The sequence below is a fragment of the Urocitellus parryii genome, chromosome 4 (assembly GCF_045843805.1).
Source record: "Urocitellus parryii isolate mUroPar1 chromosome 4, mUroPar1.hap1, whole genome shotgun sequence".
Taxonomy (NCBI): Eukaryota; Metazoa; Chordata; class Mammalia; order Rodentia; family Sciuridae; genus Urocitellus; species Urocitellus parryii.
Window position 1 is genome coordinate 162,842,809 of NC_135534.1, and position 12,589 is coordinate 162,855,397.

General features: G+C 36.6%; 1 protein-coding gene and 1 pseudogene across 1 annotated transcript; both read right to left on the minus strand.

The window, feature by feature from the left end:
- Positions 1-4,414: 4,414 nt before the first annotated feature.
- LOC113188989 (interferon alpha-5-like) lies at positions 4,415-4,983 on the minus strand (annotated as a pseudogene).
- Positions 4,984-9,918: 4,935 nt separating this feature from the next.
- Positions 9,919-10,441, minus strand: LOC113188990 (interferon omega-1). The gene is given in 4 exon segments (XM_077797336.1): positions 9,919-10,024; positions 10,026-10,247; positions 10,249-10,381; positions 10,384-10,441. Coding segments are annotated over 4 exon segments (519 nt in total).
- Positions 10,442-12,589: the final 2,148 nt, after the last annotated feature.

The window sequence follows — 12,589 nt, forward strand, 5'->3', positions numbered from 1 at the left end:
CAAGTGATGACATTTCACTTGAACTTCTTAGTTCATCCTCTTCCAGCTCACAGAAGAGACATGGGGCATGAGACCCAGCAAATGATGCTAAATACAATTAGCTTTTTTTTTTAATAAAATAAACTGTTTTGGGAGTCTTTTGAATTTGCATTATTTTTATTTAATATCTTTTCTGAGCAATGGATTATCTTGCTGCTTCTGAATTGCTTTCTCTTTCATCTCAAATTTAGAAGCAAACAGCAAAGAAATTGAGATAAAAGAGACCAAATCATTATTTTCTCTTTTTAAATTTATTTTTATTAGAGCATTATATTTATACATAGTAGCTGGGTTCATTTTGACAAAATCATACATGCATGGAATTTGATTTCAATCCCCATTCTCCTTTTACCCCATTATTTATTTGTTTTTGATGGGTACTTTCTACATACACATAAAGGTGAAATTCCCTGTGGTATATGTACCTAATGTAGTTTTTTAAAAATTCATTCCATATTTCCTCGTCTTTCCTGTCACTCTGTCTTAATTCTCAATCTCCTTCTTCCATTCCATGGATCTTCCCTATAGCTATGTGATATCTGAATCCCACCCCCACTCAACTTCTTTCCCTTATTTTTGCCCTAGCTTTGACATATGAAAGAAAACATTCAACCCTTTATTTGCTGAGTCTGGCTTATTTGACTTAGCATGATCTTTTCCATTTCGATCCATTTACCAGCAAATGCCATTACTTCATTGTTTTATGGCTGTGTAAAATTCCATTGTGTATATATACCACATTTTCTTGACCCATTCATCTATTAATGGGCATCTGTGCTGATCCATGATTGTCTATTGTGAATTGTGCTATTATAAATATTGAAGTGACTGTGTCCCTATAGGATGTTCATTTTAGATCTTTGGGATAAATACCAAGGAGTGGGATAGCTGGGTCGATGGTGGTTCCATTCCCAGTTTTCTGAGGAATCTCTTTACTGTTTTCTAGAGTGGTTGTACTAATTGGCAGTTCCACCAACAATGTGTCCTTATCCCCCACATCTTCACCAGCATTTATTATTGTTTGTATTCTTGATCATTGCCATTTTTAAAAAAAGATGGACACAATATCTTTATTTTATTTATTTGTATCTGGTGCTGAGGATTGAATCCAGCACATCACATGTGTGAGGCCTGTGCTCTACCGTTGAGCTATAACCCCAGCCCTGCTCATCAACATTTTGACTGGAGTGAGACAAAATCTTAGTGTAGTTTTGATTTGCATTTCCCTGCTTGCTAGGAACGTTGAACAAAATTTCATATATTTGTTGGCCATTGTGTTTCTCATTTTGAGAGGTGTCTGTTTAGTTCTTTTGCCCATTTATTGACTTGGTTATTTGTTTTTTTGGTGTTAAGTGTTTTGAATTTTTATATATTTTTTTGGATATGGTTTCCCTATCAGAGGAGCAGCTTGCAGAGATTTTTTCCCCATTCTGTAAGCTCTGTCTTCATGCTTCAATCATTTCTTTAACTGTGCAGAAGCTTTTTAATTTGATGGCATCTCACTTATTGATTCTTGGTTTTATGTTTTGGGCTTATGTTAGGGATCTTATTAAGGAAGTCGGTGCATGTATCTATATGATGAAATATTGATCCTATGTTTTCTTATAGCAATTGCACAGTTTCTGGTTTAATTCCAAAGTCTTTGACTCATTTTGATTTGACTTTTGTACAGGGTGAAAGATACAGATCTAATTTTATTATTCTACATATGGATATCCAGTTTTCCCAGTACCACTTGTTAAAAAGGCTGTCTTTCCTTCAAAGTATTTTTTGGCAACTTTGTCAAGTATCAGAGGACTATCTGTGAGTTTGTCTCTGTGTCTTCTACTAATTCCACTGGTCTTCATATCCGTTTTGATGACAGTACCATGTTGTTTTTTTCACTATAGCTCTGTGCTATAATTTGAGATTGGGTATTATGATGCATCCAGCATTGTTCTTGCTTGAAATTGCTTTGGCTATTCTGAGTCTCTTATTTTTCCAAGTGAATTTAAGGACTGTTTTTTCTAATTCTGTGAAAAGTGTCATTGGTATTTTGATGGGGATTGCTTTGAATCTGAATATTGCTTTTAGTAGTATGTCCATTTTGACAATATAAATTCTGCCTATCCCAGAGCATGGGAGGTCTTTCTGTCTTCTAAGGTCTTCTTCAATTTCTTTCTTCAGTGTTCTGTGACTATTATTGTAGACATCTTTCACTTCCTTGGTTAGATTAAGACCCAAGTTTGTTTGTTTTTGAGTTTATTGTGAAAGGAATGATTTTCTTAACTTCTTTTTGAACAGAATCACTGTTGAAGCTAGGAAAGGTATTGATTATGAGTGTTGATCTTGTATTCTGCTACTTTGCTAAATCCATTTATCAGTGCTAGAAGTCTTCTTGTGGAGGTTTTTTTTTTTAATGAGGGGGGTCTTCTATATATACTATCATGTCATCAACAAACAGAAATAGCTTGACTTCTTTTCCTATTTGTATCTCATTCATTTCCTTCTCTTTGTCTGATTTCTCTGGCTAGAGTTTCAAAAATTACATTGAACATATGTGATGAGAGTACAGGTCCTTGTCTTCAAGTTTCTGATTTTAGAGGCAATGCTTTCAGTTTTTCTCTGTTCACTATGATGTCGGCTTTGGGTTTATCATATATAGTGTTTATAATGTTGAAACCATTTCCTTCTATCCTAGATTCTCTAATGTTTTTAACATGAATGTGTGCTGGATTTTTATCAAAGGCTATTTCTGAGTTTAATGAGATGATCATATGGTGCTTGTTCTTAATTCTACTTAAGTGGTTAATTATATTTATTAATTTGCATATGTTGAGCCAACCCTGCATCCATGGGATGAAGCCCACTTGATCATGGTGTATTATTTTCTTGATCATGGTGTATTACTTTCTTGATGTGTTTTGAAAGTATTTTCCTATGGAATTTTTGAATTTGTGTTCATCAAGGATATGATCTGTAGTTTTATTTCTTGTGTATTCATCTGATTTTGGCAGTTGATTAAACTGGCCTCTTAGAATGAATTTGGAGGTATTTCCTTCTTTTCAACTTCATGGAATAATCTGAAAATGACTGGTGTTAGTTTTTCTTTAAAGATCTGATAGAACTCAGCTATGAATCCATCTGGTCCTGGAATTTAGTTGTTGTTGTTCGAAGGGTTTTAATTGTTCTTTCAATTTTATTATTGATATTGATCATTCAGGTTTTCTATAGCTTCCTGCTGAACCATTATTTGTAATATTTTTGATGCACTATTTTTCCCCTCTGGTAAATATTCCCAGAAAATTATCATTGTATTTGAGAACATTAAAGCAAAAGGAAAAGAGGTGTAAATCCATATTAGATAAATGTCAAAGTGACTGACAGCTCAGATGACATGACACATGGGAGACCTTCTCTCCCCTTATTCAGCTCCCACATATTTCAGTATCATTTCCATTTATTAATTCTGGGACTCACTTTTCACTTTCACCAGTTCCATTAATTTTCCCATATAGTAATGGTTTCAATCCACAGAGAAGCTTACTGATATTCAACACAGTAATAAACAAAATAAGAATAAATGATCATTGAACTGCTATAAACATTGATGTATCTGTGTCACTGTAGTATGCAGATGTTGGGTCCTTTAGGTATAAACTGAGGAGTGGGATAGCTGGGTCAATGGTGGTTCTATTCCAAGTTTTCTGAGGAATCTCCATACTGCTTTCCATAATGGTTGCACCAATTTGCATCCCACCAGCAATGTATGAGTGTACTCTTTTCCATTATAGAATTCAACATAATGCATAAGTAGGATCATTGTGTTTATGTTTCTTTCCCTATAAGAATCAGACAAAAGAGAGCAGGCACGCTATTTTCATGTTCACCTCAATACCCTGAGGGTATTGGCTTCCATTAAGTGAATTATTAAGTGCACGGTAAATGTACTATTAGGGGGAAGTCAATTCTACCATAAATTTTGTAGAACAAATTGCAAAATCAGGCTTGACATGTCTTTTAATGAATAAATACATAGAATATATCTTTCATAGTAAAAATTTAATGAACAATGCAAAATAAGAAATTGACACTATATAAAATGTACATATTTATATCAATCACAATGTAAAGGTTTACCTCAACTTCTATGAACAGAAATATTTCAGATCTTATAAATAGTATAAAAATAAATATTTAAATAGATACACAGATACATCATCGTGGTCATGGGTAAGGAGTATGATACTTTCTAATACTCCTGAAATCATCTGATAAACTGATGGAATTCATTTCACAATTCCAGCAGGAATGAGAGTCTTTGAAATGGCAGAACTTGTGGGAGTGTGGTAAGGTGTGTTCGTCAGTGAGAAGCATTTCCCTGCTGGACCAGGTCTCATTCCATGCTCCTTAGTCTTGCATACAAGTTGGCTGACTAAGAGAAGGATTTCATGATTTCTGCTCTGACCACCTCCCAGGCACAAGGCAGGTATTTCTTCTCCTTCAGGTAGACAGTGATCCTGTGGAAGTATTTCCTCACAGCCCTCAGGAGAGCTTTTTCCTCCCCGACCTGCTGGGTCCCACAGGCTTTCAGGTCATCCAGCTGCTCATAGAGGCCATCAGGAAGGTGTCAAGGAAGGTCTTGTCCCAAACAGCAAAGGCCTCCTGGGTGCTGAAGAGGTTGAAGACCTGCTGGGTCATCTCATGGAGAACAGCAACAGCTTGAGCCTTCTGCACCTGCTCACCTTCCAACAGCTTCTGGGGGAAGGCAAAGTCATTTCTGTAGTTCAGGCAGGAGAAAGTGGGAATTCTCATTTTTTCCAGGAGTGTCCGGGCTCCCTCCTCATTTTTCTCAGGAATTTCAAGACACAGGTTGTGGATCTGAGGCAGGTCACAGCCCAGAGAGTAGGTGTTATTACAGCTGAGCACCACCAGGGCCAGCAGGAAAGTCACAGGCAAGGCCATTGGGGATCTTACAGATGCTGCTGGGCTGCCTGAGATGGGTGATCTTGGACCTTTGCCTCTAGGTTCTCTGAAGCCCTTGATTTGTTCCTATGTCTTAAATAGGAACCAATATACTTTCAATTTTCTCATATCATCCTCATAAATTTCTACTTTTGTTTTTTTTTCCTGTATGTAATCTCTTTATGTGTTTAGAGCAGGATTTCTCATATATATTTCATTTTTATTTTCCCCTCACTTGCCTCAAGACCCTTTATAGAATTTTCCCCAATTGACCCAGGCATGATGGCACACTCCTGTAATCACAGCAATTTGGGATGTTGAGGTAGGAGGATTATAAATTTAGGTCCCCCTGAGCAACTTAGTGAGGATCTAAGCAACTTAGCAAAATCTTGTGCCAAAATTAAAAGTGCCCCAGGTTATTTCCCTAGTGAAAACATAAATAAAAATAAACATAAAAAAACACAAAACAAAACAATTTTTTCCAATTGAAATTTCTATTAAAGTTTAATAATAGATATACCTTATGTGTATCTATATATTCGTATACCCTATGTATATCTCTACCTTGTATATAATATTGTTTCATATTTTTATTCAATGCAGAGTTAAAATGACTAAATAAGAATTTCAAGGTAAAAAAGGTATAAAAGCAGCATACTATAGGGATACACCTCCTTCAATGTTATAGCAGCACAATTCACAATAGCCAAATTATAGAATCAATTCTGATGCTCATCAATAGATGAATGGATTAAGAAAATATAGTATATATATACATAATAAAATTTTACCCAGCCATAAAGAAGAATGAAATAATGGCATTTTCCAGTACATCAGTGGAAATGGAGAAAGCTATGCTAAGTGATATAAGCCAGACTGAGAATATAGGGTCAAATGTTTTCTCTCACATGTGAAATCTAGAGCAAACGCAAGGAAAGAAGGTGCTTGGGCAGGTGATCAAATATCAAATATGTAAAGATACAGGAAGATGAGTGGAACAGAAGAGGGAGGATGAGAGGGAGGGAGGAAGGAAGGTAAAAAGGGTAATAAATGGAATGAATTTAACAAAATCATGTTATATTCATTTGTAATGGTAGCAAAGGGATTTCACCTTTATGTATATGTAGAATAGTTTAGTAGAGTGGAGAAGAGAGAATAGGGGGAAGGAGGAGAGGAAGAGGGGGGCAAAGGAGATTGAAATAAAATTCTTTGCATGTATGATTGTATCAAAATGAACCCAATTCTATGTATAATTATAATGCTCTAATAAAAAACAATTCCAAGTAAAAGTTAACCTTAAAAGCCATTGGCATTTAACTTAATTTCCTAACTAAATTTACTCAGTGACTTTAATGTAATTGACTTACAGCAATTCTAAGGTATCAAATTTATGTGCATATTAAAAAATGTATTGCAACAAAATAATTGCAATGTAATGAAATATTTAAAAGCCTTTAAGTGTTATAAATTATTGAAAAAAAATTTCTTAACATTTATTTATAGTCTCCTTTGTTTTTCCTGCAAGGAGAATATTTTTTTTACTTCATTCTCAGCTAGATAATTTTCAGGTAATTGATACTTTCTACCTTTAGTGCTTGACATATTATTCAGGTGTTGAATAATAGTAGAATTAAATAATAATATTTGATTTTTCTTTTTGTGTGTTTTATTCTCAAAACCCACAACACATTCAGAAGCACTGAGGATCAAAAATAAGAAACGTCCACATGGAAGACAATGACAGCTCATCGTTACACAGAGGCCAGTTCTTATGATGTAAACTGGAGAGCTAGAAAGTTCTCCAATCCCAGCCATCTATTTGTCATAGGTTTGTAGCATGATCTTGCATTTATTTTGCCTGTATTCATGAACTCAAAGCCAATGGTTCCCATGTTATACAAAAGAAAGCCTAATGATCTCTTTTTCCCAGAGCTGGGGATCAAATCCTAGACCCTGCCCATGCTAGGTGAGTCTACCAGGGAGGCACATTCCCAACCTAGAAAATCCTGAGAAGAGATACTAATGAATAATTTTTTCTCAGATAGGGTAGGGTTTTAAGCATCACAAACCACTATAAGATTTATCCACACATCCAAGGAATAATTTTCATACTCTTATGACCAATATAACAATGAGAAAACACAATTGAAAAGATGTCATTAATTTTATTTAATTTTCTTTTTCTGTTAAGGTTCATATTTCCCAAGGAAACTTCAGAGGTCCATCATTATTAGTTCTTACCAAACCAAAGTAAACCATCTTTTCCCTAAATGTCGATAATGGGATGTAAAGGCCATAAAGTACATGGTCCATGTAGTTATTCTGCGTAGCATGCAAGATACCAGATAGTTCTGTTTCTTATTTCATTTTTCATGGAAAGCAAAAGTTCTCACTTTTGCATCCCAATGCCTAGTGACAAAAAGAACACAAATGCCCGTCCAAATGTGATAAAAACATTAGAAAAGCAATATCTCTTCAAGGAAGGAAGGAAGGAAAGAAAGAAAGAAAGAAAGAAAGAAAGAGAGAAAGAAAGAAAGAAAGAAAGAAAGAAAGAAAGAAAGAAAGAAAGAAAGGAAGGAATGGAGGGAGGGAGAGAGGGAGGAAGGAAGGAAGGAAGGAAGAAAGAGAAAAGATAAAAATAACTAACTGCATTTAGCAGAGCCAAGAAGGAGATTATGGTTGGGAGAGAGGAGAGGCTAGATGGTTCAAGGGTTGTAAAGGAAAGTAGCAAGCAGGTGTGGGCTCAAAGAAGAGTCATTAATCCTTGGTCAAGGGTTTGTTTTCAGCTTTGCTGACTCCATTCTTTACACAGAACTATGGAAGACACACCAACCAACTCGAAAGTTTACACGCAAGAAAGGCTAATTTGTGAAATTGTAATATTTTCTCCGGATATTGCATAAGTGGTAATCACATCAAATTTTCCCCTAAAGAATAAACTGAGAGATCAATATTTTTCTTGTCATGTCTGACAAGAAGCAAAGAATGGTGAGGGGGCTGGGGTTGTGGCTCAGAGGTAGAGCACTCGCCTAGTATGCTTGAGGTACTGGGTTCGATCCTCAGACCACATAAAAATATATATTTATATATTATAAAAATACATTTTTTAAAAAAAGAAGCAAAGAATGGGAACTTTTAAAGTACACCTCTTCCAAGTTAATTGAAGCAAATAGCATAGATAAAGTTAATTAAAAGAATGAAGTAGCTAAACTATATAAAGTACTTATTATCAGATGTATTTCTTGCAAAACTGAATCATGCTTTATTATTAAGATCCACTTATTTTTCATACTCTTTGAATATGAATTATGCATATATTATATGTAAATGAATATGACTCACAACATGGGAGAGAAACTCCTTGCTCCAACTCCCAAAGCAGCAAAGATAGCCTGACATTTGTAGCCAACAAGTAGAAAGGGGGTGCAGTAGATGGAAAATTGCTAACAGAAAACATCAGGGGTGGGGGGATCCTTGCCAAAACAAGGATCTTTACCAGACAGATATGAAGTCTAGGATACAAGACATTGGATCAGATATCAAGGGTGACCAATATCAAGGGGTAGGAGATTCTCATAAACCCAACTTACCAGGATTCTTATGACTCCTGGATGAGGCCACAGTGGGCCACAAAACCAGTCCTGTAGCCAAAGAGGACTCAGGACACCTGACTGAAGTTTGCTCAAGGAGAATCTTTGACAGAACTTTAAAGGTTAAGGAATAAGAGTAACAACTATCTTCTGAGCAGTTATAAGAGAGATAAAATTTTACTTCATTTGGGAAAAGGAAAAGAATTGAAAAAATTACTTTAACAAAATACATTTTTAAAAACTTTCATCACTAATAATAAGGATCTTGAGAACATTTTTTTCTAACTTTTGTTTTGAAACAGTGTTACACTTATGAGTTTCAAAGTTCCTCTCTTCCCTTGCCTATCTTCTCCTAATGGTAACAACTTACATTACTATGGTACAACTGTGGGAGAGTAAGACCGTGACATTAGAGCAATACATCAACCAAACTAAAGTCTTCACTAATATGAGCTCACATTCAAAGGGAGAGAAGTTAAAGGTGACTCTTGGGGAGAGGAGCATTCAAGACCACATCCATTCCCATATCCTCATCACTAGACAGGCAGGAAGGAATACTAAATTCCTATCTTCTTCCCTGGTATTGGTTATCCTCTGGACACTTATGACCATCTACCTGCAGGTTTCTGCACTCTCCTGTCTCCCAAGCTCCATAGAAAGGGCATCTATTAGGTTGTCCTCTGTAGAATTTCACTTAAACCCTCCTGTTGAAAGAAACTGTTTTCCTTACTTTACTTTGTATTATTTTATGTAAGTCAAGTAAATACAGCTTTTATGCTTCCTTCCCTGTAAGATTGAGAGCTTCAACACAGTAGGAACTTTGGTTTATTTGCCTGTTTTTAACAGTAATTTTATGTCTGCCACTCATAGTACATATAATGCATCAGGTATGAATGGTATGAATAAATAAATATTACCATCCATTCTTCCATTTGGCTAAAAAAATAGTTTGGATTTTGGTTTAATGAAAACAACTTCAAGAATTTCTCTTTCACAAGAATTTAGTAAATAAGAAAATACAATAGTCAATAAAAAAGGTGTACATGCTTTTCAGAAAATAGATGAAAAATGCATATATTATAAGTATAATAAGATGAGTGAATAGGTAAGCAAATCAATAACAGGAGGGCAATATCTCTTAGGAAGTGATGTCTCTGGGGTGAAACCTTTAAACATATATGGGCTTAATATACTGACAAATAATTTAGTCACCATGAAATATGACTAAAGTGGAAGTAACAGTCATTGACAATGACCAAAGGCACATATCCAGGTGTGATGTGGCCACTTAGTCCAGGAGAATCATTTAAAGACCCAATGTCTCCATCTAACTTCTCAAACTTTTTTATAGCTTTGCCAGTAAAAAGAAGGCTGTTGTGATTTTCACTCTGACAATCTCCTAGGCACAATCACTGTACTTCTTCTCGTCCAGATAGAGACAGATTCCCTTGGTACTTCACCAAGGCCAGGGTTGGTGGCTTAATTGCCAGAACAGATTCCTCCTCTGCCATGGTCTGCATGAAGCAGGTCTCCAGGTCTTGCTCGTGGTGTCTAGTGCTGAGTTTGCCCAGGTGGGTGGTATTCCAGGCAGCGGAGGAGCACTCTGTGTGCAAGGAGTTGAAGATATGCTGGAGGACAGAGACAGCCTGGACCTTCTGGAATGGGCTGCCTGCACATCTCCCAGGGAAACTGGAAGTCCCTTCTGTCCTTCAGGCACAAGGAAGGGAAGATTCTTCTCACTTGTTCCAAGAACACAAAGGTGTTCCTGCTAAGTGGGACAGAGTTCTGAGGCAGGTCACAGTCCAATGTCCAATAGGGCCATAGCTGCTTACCACCAGGGCCCTAAGAAGAGGGAGCAGGAGGGCCATGTGGAAATGAGGATGCTGCTATCCTGGCTGATCTGGAGTCTGGGTTAAGCTTAGACCCTGGGTTCTATGAAGACACTCTGTATGTGCATGCCTTTTAAACAGGGAACACAATTTTCTTTTTCTAAACACTTGTCTACACTTTTGCTCCTCAACCACTCCGTTTTTTTCATTTGTGTATGATTCTGAATCTATTGCTTTTCCAATAGAAATGTATTGCTTTTACAATAGAAAGTGGGTTTCCTAGTAAATTTCAGATGTGACAACCCAAATGGATACTTAGAAGTTAAATGGGAAGTGTCTTTGACCTAAAGATGGAAGTGTATGTAGAACCAGAGGCTGGTAGCAAAGATTTGTTCTGTGTAGCTAGAGGGCTATTAACAGTCATTTTTACTTCAGTATACAAAGAATTTTTATTTTGCTAATTACAGTCTTATTTTCCAATTTTTCTGTGTAATACCTTTATTTTGTTATCTTCAAAATTTCTGATCTGGGCACAGGGGATTCACTGACGACATTGTCCTTTAGTAGAACCCAATGTTATAAAAAACTAGTGACCTCCAGTTGTTATACAGGACTGTAATTCCAATCCTCTCTCTCTCTCTCTCTGATGCACACATACTTTTTTCATCTGTAAATATTACTCTTCTCTGTGCTATAAATGAATTTTTAGCCCTTACCCTAACATTCATATTTCCCCCCACTACTCATAGAGAGTCTTCTTCCTCAGACCTATGAATCTCGTCTTTGTTCATGTTTCACCAGAACATCTCTGGCGGTAAAACTCTATCTGAATGGGATTGCTCTTTGATTCATTCACAGCCAAAGCTGCTGATTACTGGAGAATGAGCTTCTTTCTGTTCCCCTTCTTTTAGAACATATTCCTGCAGTTCTGTGTGGTTATGCTTCACTGAGACACATGATCAGAGTTAATGTAGACATTGTCTCTTCTGTCTGACATTTTCTTACTGAGGTCTGTAGTGTGCCTCCATCTGCCAATAATCCTGGGAGGAATCCAGGTCTTTTACAGCTGCTTATGAATACAGACACACTAACTGTAATACAATGCTATTTTGCCAGCACCACCTGGATCTCAAGGTGGTTATCACAACTGGTAACACCCTCTGCTATCAGATGACAAAGTGTCTTCAGTCTACACTCATCAGACTGAGTCCAACAAGAAGCACAACTGGATGACACAAGAATTCCTTTACTGAAGAGGGACTTGTTTCTTTGATGGCAAAATAATATTCTCTCAAAATCCTTGCCCCTGTCCCTAAAGTTCTTATCAGAAGGACCCTAGCTCTCAGTAGTGACCATCTTCTTTCCTTGATAGAGTTCCCCAGGTACCAAAAGAGTTAATAGCTCTCAGATGCTGATATCAAAGTTTTGTCCTGTCAACACAGTTAAGAGGACGTATCTAATAAGAATTATTTGACCTTCAAAAGCCAAGTTATATTTATTTTTCTAATCAGTTTTATTGTCCAATTCTTCCACTAAATAGGATTCCTGTCCTTCTCAAATTTTCTCAGGTGGGCACAGGGCACTCATGAATGACACTATCCTTCATGTGAAGATAATCTTACAGAAACATATGGCCTTTAGTTGGTCACACAGTCAGCGTGGTTCAACTGGGGGTCATTGTTCCTTAGTCTCTGTCTCACTTTGACAGTGCAGTGTGGTGAGACTCAGACTATTATGTCATGGAGAAAAAGTCTTCTTTCCTGTCCTTTGTAATTTTTTTCAGTTTCATTTTTGGTACATTCTTTTAAATAGTGGTTTACCAGGCAAACTTTGTCTTTTTGCTCCTGCAACAGGTTCTGATAATGAAGTCAGACAAATAATGGAAATTAAAAGAAAGGCAAAAGCCTGTACTGTTTTTCTCTACAATTTTCACAACTTCAGAATTTCTTTTTTTGTTTCTCATTTCAACTTTTCTAAAAGGCAAAATTAGACAGTTTGTGGGTAAAAGGGAAAAATGGAAGTCTTAATTTCATGAAAATGAAAGAAGAAAGTGACTTTCCCTTGACTAATGGCAGAGTGTAACTTGGCCACATGCAATGCAGCAGAGTTGAGCCCCAGGACCATGGCAGAGGGGAAGACTGAGGGCCAATGCTCAGGTGCCCACGGCATGCTTCATGCGTCATGCTT